This window comes from Microtus pennsylvanicus, chromosome 4 (genome assembly GCF_037038515.1).
Source record: "Microtus pennsylvanicus isolate mMicPen1 chromosome 4, mMicPen1.hap1, whole genome shotgun sequence".
Lineage (NCBI taxonomy): Eukaryota > Metazoa > Chordata > Mammalia > Rodentia > Cricetidae > Microtus > Microtus pennsylvanicus.
The window spans coordinates 50,803,415-50,826,003 of NC_134582.1; the positions used below are offsets into that span (position 1 = coordinate 50,803,415).

Sequence of the window (22,589 nt, forward strand, 5' to 3'; positions counted from 1 at the left end):
GATGTCCCATGGGAATCCTCCAAATACCAAGGCTATTGCTAAGGATATAGGTTACTCTCTACAAACTGATAGAATAGTTTGGTCCTATAGCTGAAGATAATAATATACAGCTCACTGAACATGGAATAGTAGAGATGGTGACTACCTAATGTAAATGTAAGTTTTCTCCTGCCTGCAGTTCCTGAATAACCACTCTGAGGCTTATATTAATTATAAAAGTTTGGCCAATGGCTCAGAGTTATTACTAACTAGCTCTTACTTTTTAAAAAAATCTTCTGAGACAGGGTTTCTCTGTGTAGCTTTGGTGCCTGTCCTGGAACTTACTCTGTAGACTAGGCTAGTATTGAACTCACAGAGATCTGCATGCCTCTGCCTCCTGAGTGCTGAAATTAAAGGTGTGTGAACAGCTCCTAGCTCTTACTTTTAAATTAACCCATCCCTTTTTTCATATTTTCCATTAAAAATTTACTTTTTATTTTATGTACCAATTCCAGTTTCCCCTCCCTCCTCTTCTCCTGTCCCCTCCCCCTCTCATCCCCATCTACTTCTCAGAGAGGGTAAGGTCTTCCTTGGGGAGTCAACAAATTCTGGCATATCAACTTGAGGCAGGGCCAAGCCCTCCTCCCTCCTGTATCAAGGCTGAGCAAAATATTCCACTATAGAAAATGGGCTCCAAAAAACCAGTTCATGCACCTGGGATAGGTTGTGGTGCTACTGCCAGGCCCCCCAACAGATCAAGCCACATACTGTCACCAATATTCAGAGGACCTAGTTCGGTCCCATTCAAGTTCCCCAGCTGTCAATCCATAGTCCATGAGCTCCCAGTAGCTTGGGTCAGTTGTCTCTGTGGATTTTTTCCCCATCAATCAAAGTGTTCTTTTTTTTTTTTTCTGAGACAGGATTTTTCTGTGTTGTTTTGGAGCCTGTCCTGGAACTAGCTCTTGTAGGCCAGGCTGGCCCTGAACTCACAGAGATCTGCCTGCCTCTGCCTTCTGGGTGCTGAGATTAAAGGCATGCACCACCACCTCCTGGCTTTATCAAACTCTTGACTCCCCTTGTTCATATGATTCCTCCTCCCTCTCTTCAGCTGAACTCCAGGAGCTCAGCCCAGTGCTTGGCTGTAGATTACTGCATCTGCTTCCATCAGTTACTGGATATGAGTTCTAAGCTGACAATTAGAAACTAATCTGGTTAAAGCGGAAGGCCCTTTCACACACCCTCTCCACTATTGCTAGGAGTCTTAGCTGTCATCCTTGTGGATTCTTGAGAATTTTTTCTAACACCACGTTTCTCCCTAACCCCATAATGGCTCCCTCTATAAGATATTAAGATATCTTAATATCTCTTTTTTTTGCTCTCTCCCTCCATCCTTCCCCCAACTCAGTCTTTTTGATCTCTCGTGTTCCCATCCCTCATCCCTCCCCTTCAAATTATCAAATTTCTATCATTTTATATTTTGCCACGAGGCTTATGACTTATCTCACATTTGCTTCTCCGGTGGCTGCTGGCATCCCCTTGACTCTGCCTTCTTTCTCCCTGTGCTCAATTTGGCTTTTCCACCTAGCTATATTCTGTCCTGCCATAGGCCAAAGCAGCTTCTTTATTAACCAATGGCAATAAAACATATTCACAGTATATATAGAGGCATTCCATATCTTGCTAGAGCCTTTACCCCCTTGTGCTAGTGTTCACGGTACTGGAAAATATTCTGCATGCTACCAAAGGAGGAAGCTAAACACCTATCTAGCTACAAACCCTTTAATCTTAGTGGTGATCTATCTGCAAGATAGACTGGTAAAATAATGTCACAAATATTGTGGAGTAACCAACCATATCTGATTTGATTTAGTCACAGTCAAGGAGATGGAACCCATACCTGACACTGCTTGGGTGGCCAAGAACATGAGATTAGATAGGTTTCGGGGAGCATTGCTGAAGAGGTGGCAGGAAGGGAGTCAGAGGACAGCGATGGCTACTGGTAGTATCTTCTGTATATGGCAGGGAAGCTGTGCCCATGAAATTTCAATATGGTCACCTAAACAAGACCTTCACAGTAACATCAGTTGACACCCCAATGTGGATGATGGAAATCTCACAAGGCCCCACTCTTAGTTGAAGAGCTAAGGGGAATTGGTGGCTGTTGAGAGAGGGTCTTATCCAGAGTGGAGACCCCTAGTATTCAATCCAAAGTGTTAGCATTCAGGCATTATGCTGGCTTGTCCCTTGGGAACCTGGCAGGTTGTTTATCTCTGCGCCCATGGGCTTGCCAGTAGTCAGGTAGTAGTCTGGCTTGCTCGGATCCTGAAAATGTCATCATGGGCTACATAGCACTGTCCCCTCATAAGAAGCGGTCCCTGCCTGCCTTGTGTCTTCTCTTCTGCGGCTCTAGTCTCCAGAGGCCATTACCCTCCCACATAAAGCTCTCCACATGACCTCTGTCGCACGGGGTTCGTCTCTCTTTCCTGTCGTTTTAAAATTATAACACAAAGTATTTAGCATTAAACATGTACTCATATGAGCAACAATAAATGAACTCAGCAGGTTTTATTCACCACACACACACACACACCGGTGTCAACAATTTGACAGGAAGTGGAAGACCCGGAAGGAAGTGGAGGGGAAAAGAGGGAGTGGTAAAATGTAAATATAAAACTCATGTATGAAATTCTCAAAAAATTAAAAAAAAGAGTAAGAATCTCTTGTGTTCACTTGAAAAACAGAGTAGCTATAAATGGTAATAATATACTATGTATTTTCAAACACTGAAGATAGGAGTTTAAATGATTTCACCATAAATAAATGCTAAATGTTTGGAGAGAGAGATGTTTGAAATGATTTAAACATTTCACAAAGTAAACACATGTAGAAATGTCACATGACATCACATAAATATGTATGATTCCTATGCGTTTGTGTCTCAGTTAAAATAAACTTAATATAAAGAAGGAAAAAACTAATTTTGTTTCTTAGGCATAATATTTTATAAGATAAAATCATGTTGGAAATTTATATAGTATCTTGATTTTTTTTTTAACGACAGAATCCTTGAGAAATCTATTTGCTCATGTGGGAAAGACAATTTTGTTTTGCCTTTAGCTGTTTGTTATCACAAAAGACGCTGTCATCTGCACTGTTGTCTGAACTACCTCTTGGGCCAGCATAAGAGCATCTTTGGGATGTCTGTAACATGTGAAGGGCTTGTCGGTTCAGCAGGATACAAACGTGGTTCTTTACTTCTCCCGTTGTGTTCTAACCTGCAACCTCTGAAAGTCACTCAGCTTTAATTTTGGAGCCATTTCTTATGATACTCTTTAGGAATATTTTCTCTAAGTTACCACCGTACTTTATATATATATATATATATATATATATATATCTGAATAATCTTCACTGTTCCTCAAGAGTTTTCATGCTTTAAAAATTATTTTGTGTTTATGTTTTAAAAGCAAGACCCTGGCTGTGCATCAGCCTCCCTAGAATCACCACACAACTCAGAAATGGAAGGAATAAAGCCTCTATTCAGTTTATATATTTTTGTTTGGTTTTCTTCAGTATGCCCCACAACTTTGCTTTATGAAATAGATGGTAAGTCATTTAAAACATAAGCTTACATGCTGTTGGACTCTTATTTTTGGTAAACGCTTTCTAAAACAAATTCAACCTTTTCTTCCTTTTGAGGCATTCCTAATTTCCTATCTCAATTTATCTCAATATTTTAATAAATATTTATTCATTCTATTTAACACATATTGTATTTCAAATATTTTCATGTATATTTTGCTTTAAGTAGAATATATTAAAATTGTACTTTTTAATCCACTATGAGCTTTATGTTAAAAGTGAATTCTTACTAACACTGGAGTTTTGTAAAATTTTTATGATTTTTACATTTTACTTAATTTGTTTGGGTTTTCTTTCTGGTGCTATCATTATTAACATGTAACTTTATTCTTTATTCCTGTTTTTTATCATGTAAATTTTATACTAGAACATAACTATCCCCCAGTGACTATGGCATTAGTCCCTCCTGACATTCCCCATGTTTGCCTTTACCATGTGAAAATAGCTATTATTAAATAATAAAGCATCTGTTGAATCGCCACTGTTTAAGATAGAAAACTTAGAATGCTTCTACCTTCGCTACACTCCCCAACACCCATATAAAATATCCCAACATTTCATCGTTATAGTAGCATAAGAAAATCTCATTTATGATCAGAGTTGGAAAAGGGAATATGGGCATCTCGAGGAGCTAGAAGGAAGCCCTTCCAAGGTGACCCGAAAGGAGAAACTTTGTAAAGATTTCTAAGCCACATTCTTATCAAGATGCCAACATCTACAAATTGAAGAAGTTCATTTGGGCACACCTTCAAGATGAGTTATAGATTCTGGTTTCTGGTACTAACCACCCCCCCCCCCCCCGGATATATAGGGGCTGCTGGAGTCATGGAGATCCTGTTGCTATTGTTCCGCAGGAGCCAGACCTGTGACTTATTGCAATGAACACTGGCTAGTAAAGCCGGTTGAACAAAAGAGTATACTATGTTATACACTGCTCCCAATGGCACCAGGACAAATGAAGAGGTGTTGGAGAGGCAGAAAAGAAGGAGAAATGAAGAGTTTTGCTCTTGTTTTTGTTTCCTTGTTTTATTTTGCTCTGGTTTGATTTTATTTTTTAGTTTCTCTTTTGGGGGTGCTGTGGAGGTGAGGGGACGATATGGGGGGACCATGAGGTGAGCAGAATTAGGGTGCATAATGTGAAATTCCCAAAGAATCAATCAAGAATTTATATTTAAAAACTTCAAAATAAAAAAAAAGATGAGTTGTAGTCTTGTGGAAAATTGTGTATTTGTATTGGTGAAAGCATGAATCATCTTCGTGGAATTAAGGGTATAAAGATCAAACATGTGCCAAGATGACTTAGAAGACTAAGTAGGAAAGGAAATAATTTTCCTTAGTATGGAAAAAGTAAAACCAGTTTGCACAAGTCAGAAATTAGACAAGCCCATTTCTGCACTTTATTCAATATAATGGTTGAGTTCTTAGACGGCTATTAAGGCAACAGAAAGAAAAAGGATGCAAATTGAAAATAATTATTGCCCTCTGTTAATTATATGATCCTGTATGTAAAGACCTTAAAGACTACCTTAAACAACTCATAGTTCTGGTAAACATTTTTAGAAAACTAGTAAGATAAAAAACAGTATTAAGAAACAGTAGCTGTTCTATATAACAATAAGTAACATGATTAGCGAAAATCCTGTTCACAGTAGAAGAAAAATGGAAATAATAATAACCATGAAAGTGAAAGATCTATGTGGTAGGAATTTTAACAGTGGGGAAAGAATTTGATGAAAACACCAGGTGATGGGAAGATCTCTCATGTTCATGGAGTGTAAGAGCTAATGTAGTAGCAATGGCTACATTAATGAAGATGATCTAAAGATAAATGCAATTTAAAGCAGCATTCTGTCTTTCCTACTTTTCTTTGACTTTGAAGAGACAAGACGACCAAGGCAACTTGTAAAGGAGCTAATTTAACTGGAGGGTGAGTCAGTGAGCATCAATGGTGGAGCATGGTAGCAGGCAGGCATGGAACTGAACTGAAGCAGTGACAAAGAACTTATATCCTAATCTTCAAGTAGGAGCAAGTGAGCGAGAGAGATAGAGATAGAGATAGATAGAGATATAGATAGATAGATAGATAGATAGATAGATAGATAGATAGATAGATAGATAGATAGATACTGGGCCTGGCCAAAGCCCACCACCAATGACACAGCTATTCTTGCAAGGCCATACCTCCTAATCCTTCCCCAAATAGTTTTACCCAAGGGACCAAACATCCAAACTAATAAACCTGTTAAGACCATTTTATTAAAATAACCACACATTCCAATAACTTTTTACAGGAATAAAAAAGTATTTCTTAAATTAATATGAAAGCACCAAAGATCTAGTATAGCCAAAGACATCCTGAGGAAAAATAACAATGCTAAGTGTATCACAACAGTTGATCTCAAGGTATATTATGAGATGGAGTTTCATATGGAGTTTTAGCAGCAGAAACTTTGTGGCTCAAGATCCCAGAGGATAGAACAGATACCTACGCAACTATAGACATCTGTTCCAATACAGTGGCTAAAAAAGAATATACATTGGAGAAAAAAAAAACCTCTTCAACAAATGACAATCCTGTTTGTTCATTCACACGTATAAAAATGAAAGTAGAATTCCATTTTATTCATCTTGTGCAAAGGTCAATTAAAAATGGATCAAAGGTCTTAATGTGAAAGTTGACTCTTTGAAACTCCAACAGGAAATCATAAAGACACTTTGGGAGCAAAAATGGAAAAATAGAATCAGGTATGTGTGTAATCTAAAACCTTCCCATTTGTGTCAGAGCCAATCTTTTTTATTACAATGACTTGGCACATTGATACAAGAATTCATTTTCTATATCCAGATATTCAGTCCACTCCAAATACCAGAAAAATGTGTTTGTATCCCCCAAATGTACTGAGGAGCAGTTTAACATTTCACAAACTTTTAAAGTTTCCCCGTGATTAACAGAATTATATTAGTATATCAACAAATATCATTTTTTAAATAAGGGAATGCTAAAATCATAAAGTATATATAATAAACTATGGACTTTACCAATCTGATTCCATACTAAGTTAAATTTAATTAACTGAATAAATAAAACAGAATAAAAAATCAATCAGAGAATTATCAATTAAATTTACCTGAGTTTTTAAAAATACTTAGTCGAATTCAAGGCTTTTGCTAATTATTTCTGAGTATAGTATGTGAAGAAATTTGCAATGAAAGAAACACACTGAAGTAAACACAGTTGCTGGGACAGAACCTTCTGCTTCTCAGGATTGAAATTGTTTGAGGTTGTGTGTTTTGGGTGGTAAAAGGGTGGTTACCTAGCAACAGCCCCTCCTCCCTTGTCTGTACTGCAAGAAGCAGTTTGGCATGTCAGTAAATTGATTACTAGTTTGCTAGATCTGAAAGAACAATGCAATAACGTGGTAGGGCGCAATTCTCAATCATAAGAAACTTACAGGTTTTTCTCTGTGGATTCCACTCTTTATCTGATGCTGCTTGAAGCTTGTCTGGCGATTGTATAAATGCTGAGGTGATATTCATCAAATGAAAAAGAAACTTCAGAGTTTGATTAATGGCATTTATTTTCAGTTTGCTTTTGAAGCAAGCAATGAAATAGTTACAATACCATCAGCCCTGGGCAAGTGGTCATCTTATCCTATTGAACTCTCTGAAATAAGAAGGCACACAATGAGTTGGGTTGTGGAGAAACGCTCTTTAAAGAGTCTAGACAGGTTTTATACTCCATTTTACCATCTGAAGGTATAGTTAATGAGGCATTAATTTTTATATAACATACACAGAATATACTTCTGTTTATAACAAATGAGCTTAGCCATATGTTACAATAACTTTGATTGGAAGCCATATACTTTAATACAATTTACATCATCTAATCAGATTACTTTGAAATGCATCACAAATGAGCGACACTGTCATCTCACGGAGCGATTCTGCTGGTACAAGCACAGGGCTGAGAAGGCAAGTGCTGCAAATGATCCGAGTGTTTAGGACCCCACCACAGACACTGCCATGGGAAAATTCCAGGCAGCAACTTAGTTTCTGTGTTTTCATAGCACGAGCATGTGAGGTTTTAAAAACCGTCTATTCAAAGAATGCCACAGTGCCAAGTGTGTGGGAGCTGCTGGAAAGGGAAAGAAAAGAGGCTCTGGCTTAGGAAATTTTCCATGATGCAGAGGGCTGAAACCAATGTCTCCCCAGACACAATGCTGATGCTCGGGGCAGCTGCTCGCCAGAACGCAGACACCTGTCTCGTGTTCAGTTTTCTGAGACATCCTCATGTGTCATCTTACTTCAACACAGCACATACTGAAATCCATTTGTTTATTGAATTTCAGAGCAAAGGACATTGTGTGTATCTGTGAAGCATTAGCTAATAGGTGCAAGTCACAGCTGTGTGTTTCTTCTTTATAAATCTGCTCAGTGTCTTAAAGAGTAATACCATTAAGATTCAAATTAATTGAAATATGATAGCATATTTTTCCAGATCTTCATTTCAAAGAATAGCATTCCTTTGAAAGTATCTGGTAATAATATTATTTCAGTAGTTGGTCCAATTCTTGTAATTTGTTTGCAGAAACCTATTAGAAGCTAGGGTCTTTAACTGTAAATATGACTATATCAGCAATGTCAAAATATTAAAAGTCATATCTAAGAACAAATTTAGCACATTCCAACTGTTCCCAAGAATCTTAACTGTTCAAATGTCAGATATTAAGAGGAAATAGGGGACAGACCAGAAAAACAGGAACAACAAACAAATGTTTCGACTATAAATTGTTTAAATATTAGGGATGGTAGAGGGAACATAGCTATTTTTAATATATCAGTTTTTGGTGGAGTTCCCTGAAATGTGATACGTGTGGTATGCATTCAATTTTTTCACAGAATATTTTAGAAAACAAGAATGCATCTTACAATGGATATTTGATATGGACATTTTCCTCTCCTTACCATTTATTTCTTTTATGAATTATGATATTCTGATAACTAGGACACATTTATTTTAATGTCTGTAGATGATCAGGAGAATTTTGGATTAAAAACTGTCAAGGATACGTTTCAGGACGTGTCTCCGCATGTCTCTGAGCCTAAGAGAATAGCATAGTTAATATCTAGTAGCCCAACAGTTAAAATAATTGGTGAGTGTGCGCTGAATCCTCAAGAGGGGAGGGAGGGTGCGAGGAGGAGGGTGAGGAGGAGCGGCTGAAGGGAGAAGGGGGAGGGCAGGTGCTGATTTCAGCCCTGTAGCGTCAGGATTGCGTCAATTCGTGTTTCTGCCACGTCTGGAGTCTCGGGGACAAGCTTTTCAGAAGAGCCAAAACAGGAACAGGGCAGGGTGGCACATTGCCGATAGAAAGCGCGGACCTTCCTCCAGCCCCTCCCGCTGCAGGTGCCGGCCCGTGGATCAGGCTGTTTCCTCGGGAAGCCTTGTTCCAGGGTCTTTCCAGGTGAATCTGTCTGGAGTTCTTTCAGCACCTCGGACAGAGCACGCAGAAAACATGGCTCCTATCACTACCAGCCGCGTGGAATTCGGTAAGCAAGTTGCTGAACTTGGGGCTGTGGCTGGGCTCAGGGCTGTGCTCTCCTCGGGATGTTGGGGATGTTGAATATGTATGTTTTCAAGTAGCTAATTTGAAAGGAAGACGAGAACAGCAGATGGTTAATTGTGGCTTACTTCCTTTTCTCGGTATCTTTCTCCTTAACATCGCCTTCTGTGATTTCACCTTCCAGAAGTTCCCGAATGTTCACTGAGCTCTGTAAGCCTGAGCTGAGGAAAGACAAGGACATCTGTTGTTAGAACGCTGCTTCAGTTATTTTCTGGATGATTCTTATTTGTGTGTAAATCTTTTAAGGAAGCCACATACGCCTTTGGTTACATAAGAGTTCGGTGTGACATGAAATAACTTGTATGTTGAGGATTTGAGATGAGTATTTTATTATGTTGTCATAATTTTCTTGGCTATGTTTTCTTGTATCCCTTAAGTATATTGCTAATGACAGACAGAATTCTGTGATAGCATAGTTCTGGGGACTTTGAAATCAAATTGGCTTTGGCCTGCTTAATGTCCCCGGTTGAGCTTTCTGGAGTTCAGTGCTGTACAGTTAAGTAAAAGCTGCTCAAAACTTGGATTAGAGATCCTGCTTTCTAGATTGCTTTTCCTGTTCATATTCCAAAAATTTGTCACTAAGGTATCCTTGTCTGCTTCGGTAAGCAAACTAGACGTGCATTTTAGAAAATCAATTAACATGTCTAGGTCCAATTATATTCTAATGGGAAAAGACCAGGGTTTTCATCTATAAGTATTTTTTAATTAAAGGATGGAGACATCTTCGAATAGTATCTCTAGATGTATCATAATTGTGATTAAAATGACTAGTATGGCATAATCTCTGCTCTCAAAAACTAAGTACGGTATCAGTAGTTACATTAACAGAACATGAGTCCATGTTTTGAATATTAGAGATAATAAAATATGCGTAAATGATTTTCTCAGCCTTTTATCATAGGATTTGTATGTGTGCATGTGTGTGCGTGTGTGTGTGTGTGTGAGATACACTCAGTTCTTGAAGTGAAATTTCAGAAATTTTCTCATAGTGTGGCATCTTCAGAGACTATCTTTGTGAACGTATGTTCATGCTCACTTGTCTGTCTACTTAGAAAATATTGATTTCAACTGCTTTTATTGTTCTTTTTATATTGGCTGAAGCATTTCTTAGTTCCTGAGCTTGCGTTTGCTGCCTTGCCCTGAGTTATTAGATTGTGTGGGTGTGTGTGGGGGCACAAAGATTTGAAGAGAAGGGAAGAAGCTGATACTGTTTAGCTGATTAACTCTTCCTCCTCTTTTTCTTCGGTAGCATTCACTTTTTTTTTTTCTGATTTAGGAGACTCTCAGCTTTACTTTTTGTTTTTTTACACTATTCAATTTAGTCATACAAATACATTATAGAATTTTTATTGCTGCCTTAGTTTTCAACCTCACATATTTTTCTTACCTTTAATTCATTTGATTTCCTTTGAGTTCATTTTTATGATTAGGAAGTAAATGGACAGAATATTTAGAAGATGGAGAAGGGACATAAGGAAGATTAGTCTTCTTGGTCTTAAAAAGTGTTAACCCTTTTTGGGCTGGGATGTGTATGTTTAGTATTCACTATTTAAAATAAAACATGGATAAAATAGAGCTAAATGTGCACAACATGTTATATTCACTTCATGCAAAGGTTTGCTCTTTAGATGTGGTAGTACAGCTGCTAAGCAGTTGTTAGAAGAGTCTGCGTACATATGAGATGATATCTGCTTCATGCACGCTCACTGTTGGAATGTCACTCGATGCCAATGATTTAATGTTTGCAAAGTTAAGAAAACAATGCCATTTTCAATTTTATCACCTTTTGCCATATATAAATAGACAAGGGCAAAATTGAACTCTAAATTGCCTATATTCACTTTTCATTCACATTTTGGGAATGGCTATGGATTTATGACCATTATTCTCTTTTAACCCACATAAATTACTTTGTGCTTTTGATAATCCAGGGCTTGAAGAATTTTAAGCTCATATTTACAAAAGGATTACAATGCTACAATTATATGCTATTATCAAACTATTGTTTTTCTTTTACTATTTTCTCCTTATTAATAGATATTTATCTCTTTATCACATTCCACAATTAAAATAAAAAAATAATGGGTTTGTAACAATAACCAATGACTAGCATATTTTTTCCCATAATTTTTTAGTTGTGTAGATTACTGTCTTTAGGTATTCTTTTTTTCTGCTTGAGTCCTGGGTGACTAGAGATGTATTCAAAGGACAGAGTTCCCCAATATTTGTTGGTTATATATGTATATAAATGTGTATATATATTCATAATTAGTAGATTGGTGCTTTTGAAAAATCTCAAAATGTCAATAAAAAATAATAAAAATAGTACTTCCTCATATTGACTCATGACATCTGAGTAAAACAAAGTTAGATGAGAATATTAAATATGATCCCATATTTGTTCCAGATACACTTTCATTTACTTATGACTCATGCTATCTGAGTAAAACAAAGTTAGATAAGAATATTAAATATGACCCCATATTTGTTCCAGATACACTTTCATTTATTTATAAAAATCTATTGAAGTAAGGAGTTTTAAATCATAATGTATCTCCTGTGTGTCACACAGGGCTATGTTTAGATCTCAAGTTAGTGGGAAACTATTACTCATGCCCAGAACTGTGGGGAAGTAACTCAAGCTTCTTCACTTATACCTAGTGCTTTATTGTGCTCTTCCTATAGTCTTCCATTTCCACTCTGATCATTTAATGGACGTCATTTGTCATTTGGTTTTACAGATGAAATTCCCACAGTCGTGGGGATCTTCAGTGCATTTGGTCTGGTCTTCACTGTCTCTCTCTTCGCTTGGATTTGCTGCCAAAGAAGATCGTCTAAGTCCAACAAGACTCCTCCGTACAAGTTCGTGCATGTGCTCAAAGGAGTTGACATCTACCCTGAAAACCTGAGCAGCAAGAAGAAGTTTGGAGGAGAGGATAAAAATGAAGCCAAGAATAAGTCAGCTGTGCCAAAAGTTTCACTGCATCTTGATCTGGAGAAGCGAGATCTCAACGGCAATTTCCCCAAAACCAATCTCAAAGCTGGCAGCCCTCCTGATCTAGAGAATGTGACCCCAAAGCTCTTCCCAGAGAGAGAAAAGGAGGCTGCTTCCCCAGAGAGCTTGAAGTCCAGTACCTCCCTCACTTCAGAAGAGAAGCAAGAGAAGCTGGGGACACTCTTCTTGTCTCTAGAGTACAACTTTGAGAAGAAAGCATTTGTGGTGAACATCAAGGAAGCCCAGGGCTTACCAGCCATGGATGAGCAATCCATGACCTCTGACCCATACATCAAAATGACAATCTTACCAGAGAAGAAGCATAAAGTGAAGACCAGAGTGCTGAGGAAGACCCTGGACCCCGTGTTTGATGAAACCTTCACATTCTATGGGATTCCCTATCCCCACATCCAAGAGCTGTCCTTGCATTTCACCGTTTTGAGTTTTGACCGGTTTTCAAGAGATGACATCATTGGAGAAGTCCTGATCCCTCTCTCAGGGATTGAATTATCAGATGGGAAAATGCTAATGACTAGAGAGATCATTAAGAGAAACGCTAAGGTAATCGTTTAAGCATTTAAGTATTTATAAGGAAACTTTAGCATAAGTTTTTAAAAATATCTGTGGTGCTTTCATTCAAATGATGAGCTGGTCCACATTATCCTTAATTACTGTAGGTGACAGCAAACAGAGAACAAGAGAACAGAGCAGGCAAAGGAAATTGAATACACAGCTGAAATGCTCAAGGAATCTTAATGATATAAAACAAGAGGCCACACTTTATGATATTTATACATCATTTATGTAAAAGGCATTTTTACTTTCTACTAAAATATTTTGCAAAAGACTGCTACTTTAAAATTCATGTTTTCATCTCTTACCACAGGTTATCAAAAGTGAAATAAAAATCAAATTAATTTATTCTCAGGATGTGGAATTTGAATGAAATTACTTTTGAACAAGGGATCGTCCTGTTATGTTGACTTATGAATGTCCATTCTCCTGCTACCTAAAGGAAGTTATTTACTCTGCCTTCCTACTTGTACTTCCTTGACAATTCTTGGGTGATTAGAAAATGATATGACATCAACTTAGCACCCAGAACCCTTTCCTGTTTTAAATATATAGTGTCATTGATCCTAAAAGTGGCATTTTGAAATAATTTGTTCTCTTAATGCTATAATTTAAGAAAAACAACAGTCACATTACTTATGTTTTTTAAAATCACATTTTAGAGTTAAAAATATCTTTAGAACACGTTATAGCCATCTTCCTGTCTTCTCCACACTGGCAACAGTTAAAGCTCAGGTCCAGAGGGCTGCGTGGCTTGACTGAGGCATCTAACTGGTTGGGCCCTTTAGTGTCAGAGAACTCCCTGGACCTTTGCTGTTTTCTTTACCACTGTCTTTGCTGCTCCTTTTTGTACAGTTGCTTAGTTTGAGGTGGTCTTCCTCAGCCACAAGAATATAGCTATATATTATTTTTTGGCATGTTTTTTCTCTAGCTGTTCTTAATTACAAGCAAGTCCTATGTTGCCGTTTTGTTAGTTTTAGTTAAAGCTTGTATTTTGCATCCTTAGTTGTCTTAGATAATGTCTTTAATGTAAAATAAGATATAAACACCTTTGCAATGAAGGAGTCCATGTTACTGTCCAAAAGCAAGTTCTAAAACTTGAGCCAGTTCTCTCCAATACTTAAATTCATTTATTTCCTCCTTAGATTGAGGAAGTACTTTGGCTATGTAGGACAAGAATTCTGTGATCCTGGTCCAAAATAGTGGCTGGATACAGAATAGGTCTTCTTTGGCTTGAATTCAAATGTTAATAATGTCAATAATGAAGAATTTAAACTAAAATCAAATATCAGCCTTGTGATCCTACACATATCGGTTGACATATATTAATAACTTAAAAGATTAAAGATATCTTTGAATAGCAAAAACTAAAGAAAAAAATCCTCTTGGGAATATAATTATAAATACCTTTCAAAACATGTGTAAGTACTGGGTGTGGTCAAATCCTTGGAAATTTTAGTATTAGGTAGTACCTAAAACAACCACAAGATGGCAGTCAATGGTTTTAGTCGTCATAGGGCCAAGCGTTTCTCAGATTCTCTAGCTTGGTAAAATAAAAATAAATAGGAGCACGGCATTAAAATAACAAGGGTATTATGTTGCTGTATGTTTTGTGATGAGGGCACAAAAGCTCAACACGAGTACTACGTTTGCTGTGTTTGTCTTCGTTTAGAAGTCTTCCGGACGGGGCGAGCTTCTGGTGTCTCTATGCTATCAGTCCACCACAAACACGCTCACCGTGGTTGTCTTAAAAGCCCGGCACCTGCCGAAGTCTGATGTGTCCGGACTTTCAGGTGAGAACGCTTCTGAAATCCCAGAGTTCCGTCTATAACTGGCTTATGTATTGTCAACTAACAATGGACTCTGGTTTGGTCAGTCTCAATCATGAGCACTGGGATTGCAGAGTTTTGTGGGAAAAAATTATGAGTCAATTCTGCTAGCAATACAGAGAAAGTCATATGCCTGTGACACAAAGTTAGTGGAGGAGGGAACATTTGAGTGGATGACTTAAAGCAATGACAAAAGAAGAGGAACAACGCAGCCTGACATTGCTCAGAAAGAGTTCTGAACTTTGGCATGTCAAAAGACTTACTCACATTCTTTGGTGAGCTTATTATTTTTCTAATAATACATAGGCTTTAAGAATAAAATTTTAGTTTTGAATAACTGAAAAACAAAGTATTTGTTGTAGAATATGAGGAAGAAAATGAGCCAAGTTACAAGTTAAAATGATCTTAATTAAATCCTTTATCCTTCCATTTCTTAATAGAGTATCCTCTTTATGTTTCTTAAACACTATAGACATTGGACACAATAATACTTGAAGGGCTTTTTCAAAACTATAAATGTATATTTTAATAAAGAATCGCTGAGTGATATTGTTCTTATTATTTGATTGAAGAAATTGAAGACAAGATCTTAAAGCTTGAGATCATGAAGATAAATGATGTATATACTGCAATCAAAAATAATATAATTATGTGATATAGAAAGTTACATGATCCTGAACCCAGTTTAGTAAGAATGTCACAGGAGAGATCAACTCTTGTAAACTAAAAGCAAACCCTGAAAGTGGCTAACCACCTGTAGAAAAGCTAAAGAGGACATGACCTGGTTTTAAATCCCTGTTCAACAGCAAAAGCGGCCCTCACCAGGAGACAGACTCACTGAGAGTATAAAATCAGCAAGCTCAGACACTGCCTTCATCTTGCTTTCGGGATTAGGCAATATGCAGCATTCTCTTTCCTTCCCCTTTTGACAATTTAACCCTTGTATGTCATTGCAGATCCCTACGTCAAAGTGAACCTGTACCACGCCAAGAAGAGAATCTCTAAAAAGAAGACTCACGTGAAAAAATGCACTCCCAATGCAGTGTTCAATGAACTGTTTGTCTTTGATATTCCTTGTGAGAGTCTTGAAGAAATCAGTGTTGAATTTTTAGTTTTGGATTCAGAAAGGGGATCCCGAAATGAGGTGATTGGGCGGTTGGTCCTGGGCGCCACCGCAGAAGGAAGCAGTGGGGGGCACTGGAAGGAGATCTGTGACTTTCCCAGGAGGCAGATTGCTAAGTGGCACATGCTCTGTGATGGGTAGTTTCCTGGCCCTGAGCCGGAGCGTAAAGGCTTTTGCTAGGCAAGAAGAAAGTTTCTTTCTTATACATGATTATGAGCTTGTGGCACAGCAAGCTACTTTATTATTTGTTTATTTATTATTTATTAAATAATTTAGGTTAGAAGTGGATTAAAGTAGTAGACCAGAAAACAGTTGTAAATGTGTATCTTGATAATATCCTCCTTTATTAGAGGTGTTGACTAAATTTTCATAAGATACTCAATTTCCCTCTGTCTGGTCTTAAGCGGGCCAAGCAAGTCTGTTGTGAGTACTCTAGTTTAATCTCAAGTCGCAGGTAGGTGTGTGTTGTAGATGATAATGTCACTTTTGCCTTGGTAGTGGAAGTCCAGGTAATCGTTAAGAGTTCAAGATGAAAACTCACACCTTTTTGTATGAAAATCAACCCATGTTTCTTCAGGTTGGGGAGAAAAGGTTTTATTTCAATCCAAAGATATTACAGAAATGTCCTCCAGTCTGTTTTCTAGTTTATTTCATGTACAAATAGTTGTCCTATATATCAAAGATATGCTGTCATTTCCATTCGGTTTGTAATTATTTGATACAATCTCATCATAAAAGGGGTAGGTAACTTAGGTTCATTTTACAAAGACAGCAAACAAGTTGAGAAATTAATTAATTAAAGGGCTGAATTGAAGAACACTGTGGTTGCAATGAGATTTTTTTTGTTCCCTGAGATCACATGTCAGTCATATAAAATGTAACTTCACATAAGAATCATGGTCTTGAATTATTCACTGCCCATTCCAAGCCTCAGTGTGGCCTAAGATACTCCTACTTACCTTTGTGAAGCTGTCAGACTAGTGGAAAAAAATAAACTTAAGCTAGATTTTCAGTTAGGAATACAGTTTTTAAATATATATATAAAAATCTGTATCAGTGTACGAGTGTATTTTCAAGGCTGTCTTTCCCCCTCAGAGAGGGCATGGCTACCTAAGTATTTAACTTAGTCTCTCCCAGGAAGTTCTAAACTACTTAAAGAGAGACAAAAGAAAAGAAAACATGTTAAATTCTGTACATTGTCAGGTTGAAATCAACCACATTAAGTAAAAAGACTAAGACAAAAGACTAATAAGCCTATCAGAATCTACAGACATTCACAAAATAGACTGAAGCTGTAAAATTAGCATGGACAGTGTGTGCTACACTGTCTTTTGAGACCAATTTGTCTTGAGCTGTTATTTTTAAGACACAGAACCGTGTCTCGTGCCATTCCCAATCGCTAAGTTCTGAAACTCTTGCCAAACTCATTTGACGCAAGCAGAGCTCTAGCGTTGTCTGGGAAGACTTAACTCGATGATGGCGATGTCTTTATATCTGAATTGTTAGAGAATCATGAGTGTGACTTAGGTCCAGCTGAATTATTAAATATGCAAGTTAGAGATGATGTCTACTGAAAACTTTACCATTTGAGTCAAGCTTTGTGTCAGTGCTTTAGCCATTTTTGAGAATGTGTTTGATATCACAGTGTTTGTAAATTCAATGAAAATGTATTTCCGAACTACTTGTCTGTGCTTTTTAATGACTATGAAGAAGTTCAACTTTCTGTAAGGAAATATATTTCATTCTGTATGTACAAAACTGAAATCAATCTCTTTTATGCTTTCCCGCACTCATTGTCATCCAGTGACAAGGTCATCTCACATCTCTGTCTACTCAGCAGTCTGTGACACCAACATGGAATGAACTGCAACCGTGTGGAGTTTGGGGAGGCCAGATGGCCTTTGTATGGATGCACATTTGATGTCATAGGCCATGGAATGAACTCTAACTTGGAGCTCTAATATCATGAGGCATGGTTTCCAAGTGTCCTACAGAGTGGCAGGAAGTTGATGGTGATCCAACTTATAGGATGTTTATTGGAAAAGGATTTTTTAAAATATAGGAAACAAGTCTGTCAAAAATACTTCAAAATCACATTAAATTGTTTGTAAATAGTTCTTAGTTTCACAATTTAAAGTGTTTTGAAGGTGTGAAGTTGATTGTAACTATTTACAACTGGTTTTAAGGGAAAAAGAGAAAAGCAAGAAAGAAGAAAAGCAAGAGAAGAGTTGGAACAGACAGGGAGTTAAGTGATCTCATCATTTCTGAAAACTGTACTGTTTATAGTGTATTACAATATCATTGTGAATACCCAACTCTGCTAAAATTCCTGCACTGTACTAAACATGTAAATTGATTTGTTGTCTGCTTAGCCAGTCTAACCACCCAGATAGGGAGGTTGCCGTGTCTGAAGAACTGTGAGATTCAGTGACTGACTTGTCGTAGTTCAGTAGAAGTGATGCAGAGGAAAGCATGGTGTAAGGGAGGTGGTGTCTGTTCTTTTGTGCCAGCTCTGTATGTTTGTAAGACACGAATAAACTGCGGCTTTTGCCCAAACAATCTCAAGGAAGTGTCCTGCCAATGGCTCTGTTGTAAGTTTTGTGTTACTGCTTTCTGAGGTTTTCTCTTTTCCTAATAGGACACCTACATAAGTTAGGGAGCACTGGAGACTGAGCAACAAGATTTTTCATGTGAGGAGGTCTGAATTTTGCCCTGTTTTTGACATGCCTAACCTGAAGTGAAGCCCGGTTCTTGGGGAACATAGGCACTGGACTCAGTGCATACATAGACAGGTGAAGGAATTTTTGGTATTCCTCACTCCTTCTTCCACTCCATTCTTCTCTCTTCAAGGGTGGGAATAGGCAGGGGTTTCACCAGTTGACTTCACTAGGTTCTTCTAGCTCTTCTCAGGACATGGTCTTGCCAGCCTAGGCTAGCCCAGGTTAGTGTTAGAGGCAGGCTCTTCTTTGTCCGGTCTCCCGAGTTCCATGGTTTCAGAGGCACATTGCCATAGCAAAGATGCAGTCTTCATGTGGACAACTCCTTATTTTCATCTTTCCAGTGAGGGACATTGAACCCACACTCTTATTCACCACCACTATACATTCCTAGCTCTTTCTGCTAGATTCTTTTTAAAACAAATTTATTCTACATCCTTACCCCATTTTCCTCTCCCTCTCTCTTCCTAAGCCCTCCCCCACCTCGCTTATACCCCTTCATCCACTCTTCTTCTGTTTCTATTCAGAAAGGGGCAGGCCTCCCATGAGTATCAACAAAGCATGGCATATCAAGTTGCAGTGAAACTAAGCACCTCCCCTCCTTGTGTTAAGGCTGGGTGAGACAATCCAGTATGAGTAATAGGTTCCCAAGGCCAGCCAGAGTGTTAGGGACAGCCCCTGCTCCCGTGATTAGGAGTCCCACAAGTAGACAAGCTACACAACTGCCACACATATGCAGAGGGACTAGGTTGGTCCCATGCAGGCTTCCTGATTGTTGGTTGAGTTCCTATGAGCCAGGTTAGCTGTTTTTGTAAGTTTTCTGTAATGTCTTTGATCCCTCTGGCTCCTATAACCCTTCCTCCCTATCTTCAGCAGGATTCCCTGAGCTCAGCCTAATGTTTAGGTGAGGTTCTCTGCATCTGTTTCCATCGATTACTGGATAAAGGCTCTCTGATGACTATTGGGGTATTCACCAATCTGATCACAGAACATGGCCACTTCAGGCTCCATATCCAGTATTGCTTGGGGACTTTCTGCTGGATTCATAAAGGATCCCTTTCTCATTTAATTTTTCCACATTTTCTTGATTTTATTAAACCATTTTGGTTCCCATTATTTTTACTTTTTGCCCTCTTTATCATATTTCAGATTTTCCTTAACTATTTTTATATTACTTCTTTGTACTATTTTTTAATCTTTCCCACATCCTTATACTACATAGATTTAATTAGAATAGCAAAATAGTACAGCTATATTTCGTCTTCAAGAAGGAAAGAAAACCAGGTGTAGCTGCAACAGTCCCATCAGGCAAATAACAGCATTAAGAGCCTTGAAAATCAGATAGTTTTTGCAGTAGTGACCCATGTGAAAGTGTTAATGACGTGTTCACATGGTATTCGTTCATATGTGGCACAATGTTCTTGGAAATAGAATGCAACTATAACCAACTGGCATTATTTTCTTTTAAATCACCTGAATCATATTAAAAGTGTGCACTGGTATGCTGAAAGAATGAACAGGCCATTATTACATTTAAATGTTCAGTGGTTTTAAAAGATGCCTGTCTTTGAGGTTGGAGAGATAGTTCAATGGTTAGGGAGTTGGTTCAGTGGTTAAGAACACTGGCTGCTACACCAGAGCATCTCAGTTCAGTTCCCAGCAGGCACATGGTGTCTCACAACCTACCTCTAATTCCAGTCTCAGGGGACCCAACACCCTCTACTTGCCTGTGTGGGCATGAGGTATATACATGGTGCATAGCCACACAAGCAAAATACTCATACATATAAGATAAATATTTTTAAAAAGTACCCATTTTTCTAAGGCATTCAGAAGCATTAAGTATTTTCCAAGGGAATTTATCATCGGGGAAATGCTAGTTAAAACTGCAGCAGAGGATCATGGATTTTGTTGTGAATTTGTGTCTCCTAGTAATGTCAGAAACTACACTAGAAAGTTTCACCAAAATTGTTGTCTAAACATGAACTGAACAAGAACGATAACAGCAGCTGTGCCAAAGTGGATGGAGGAAAGCCTAGGAGGCCTCAAGCCTACATATCTAAGGAGTGGTGATGGTAGGAGAAACAGTCTTCTACAGGGAAGAACACATCAGCTGGTTATACAATATGAAGTGGTCAGCCGTGGAAACACAAGTGTCATTATACAGACTGGGATGGTTATAGTTACCAATATATGTATATGTATGTATACAATATGTATATGGATATAACAATAAAAAATGAGGCCATGAATTTGAAAGAGAACAAGGAGTATATGGGACTGTCTGGATGATGGAGGAAAGGGAAAGAAAAAATGATGCAATTATAATCTAATCTCAAAAGTAGAAAAAAATGGAAAAATGCAGCAAAATGTTGCCACATTTCTGTTATAGAAATAAAAACTCAGAGCATACCAAATATTGACAAGGATATAGAGGGAACATTCCTGCCTTTGCTGCTAACAGAAAACATACAGTACTCTGTGTGTTGAATATAATCTGTCATTACTCATTCAATTTAGCATTGCTAAAGAATATGTTTACACATGAATCTTCGTATCAGTGTAATTTGTAGTAGTCAAACCCAGGAATCAACCCAAATGGTCATCAGTGGATAAGTGGATAAATTGTGGTATAGCCACAAAATATAATGCTACTTGGCATTAAAATAAACAAACCCTTGGAGTATGCAGCATTAAAAATCTTATAATAATTATTCTCAGTACATTTCATTCAAAATGTACAGTGTATACCATATTAGTGTATGTATGGAGAATGACAGAAGTTGTAGCATTGTATAGTGACAAAGAACAAAAGACTCCTTGCTGGGGACTGAGGAACCATTACAGATAGATAGGACTGACAGATTAGAAAGGGTTAGGAAGAAACTTTGGGGACTTTCTTGTCTCTGGTAGTGATTCTAAGAGTATGTGTATGTATGTATTAAACTCATCAAATTTAAATGTGTACAATTTAATGTGCTTGTTAAGGGAAACAAATTAAATAGGGGAAAATTGCAGTGAAACCACAGAAAGAATGAACAAGTAGCATTGTTATCTGATGTATGACTTCTGGAAATCAGACCAAATGGGCTTTCCTATCTCTACAGGTCCTCAGACTGAATGTTCTGAACTACTGTCTCCTCCAGCCTTATATTCCTCTATCTGCCCAGTCATATCTCTCCTGTCTCCACCTCCCTGTGGAGGTGCTGGGATTAAAGCCCTGGGATCCCAAATGCTGGGACAAAAAGTCTGAGCTCTATTTCTCTTTTAGACTGATTGAATCTTATATAGGTCAGGGTGGCCTTGAACTCAAAGAGATCTGTCTGTCTCTGTCTCACGAGTGCTGGGATTAAAGGTGTGCGCTACCACTGCCTAGTGTGGGCGGCTCTGCACTCTGATCCTCAGGCAAGTTTCATTTGTTATAACACAAACAAAATATCACCACACTTACGATATGAAAAAAGCATGTGACACACACACCCTCTCTGCTCAGTCCTCAGTGAACAAGGTATTGTGTAGGCAATCCCCTGCTATATGTGAAGATAATCTTATCTATGACATGCTCACTTACAGAAATGGACTTTATATGTATTATCATGGTCAAGCTTACAAGTACCAATACTTTGTCAGAAAAGTGTGTTTCTTCCTCATGTTTATAAGCTAGACCCTTATATGGAAGATGTGTGTGCTCTGTTGATCTTTATATATCCACAATAGATGGGCTGGAGTTTTGCATGCAGTAAATACAATTACTATTTTCTTCACTAAAGAATTCTGAGCCAACAAAGAAATCAGATTTGAACTCAATATAGGAATATGTATGTTTATCCCATACACACCTGCAGGAGGAAGGTGGGAACACGCTGAAAGCAATGCATCACTCTCTGCTGGATTCATCTGGTGGATAGGATCCATGTAGGGAAACTAGACTGAATTCTCATCCCTAAACAGTCATCCTAACTAGGCAGTAGGTGACAATGCTAACATCGCTGCTGTTCTTCACATCCTGTACTGAGTTGATTTACTTAACGTCTCTATTTCTGCATTCTTCTCAGTGGGAATTCTTCTGTTGTGTGCATACTACATCTCCAGCATTTGCTCATGGTA

General features: G+C 37.9%; 1 protein-coding gene across 1 annotated transcript; it reads left to right on the forward strand.

Moving 5' to 3' along the window:
- Positions 1 to 8,806: 8,806 nt before the first annotated feature.
- Syt4 (synaptotagmin 4) lies at positions 8,807 to 18,330 on the forward strand. Its single transcript, XM_075969087.1, has 4 exons — positions 8,807 to 9,171; positions 11,987 to 12,801; positions 14,486 to 14,606; positions 15,599 to 18,330. The coding sequence occupies exons 1-4, from the start codon at positions 9,138 to 9,140 to the stop codon at positions 15,904 to 15,906; spliced, it is 1,278 nt and encodes a 425-aa protein (XP_075825202.1). The 5' UTR covers positions 8,807 to 9,137; the 3' UTR covers positions 15,907 to 18,330.
- Positions 18,331 to 22,589: the final 4,259 nt, after the last annotated feature.

Bases quoted from the DNA above. Each gene is read 5' to 3' on its own strand.
- Syt4 (XM_075969087.1), top strand. From the start codon at position 9,138: ATGGCTCCTATCACTACCAGCCGCGTGGAATTCG. The intron at 9,172-11,986 runs GTAAGCAAGTTG...TTGGTTTTACAG, and splicing joins TACCAGCCGCGTGGAATTCG to ATGAAATTCCCACAGTCGTG. The intron at 12,802-14,485 runs GTAATCGTTTAA...GTCTTCGTTTAG, and splicing joins TCATTAAGAGAAACGCTAAG to AAGTCTTCCGGACGGGGCGA.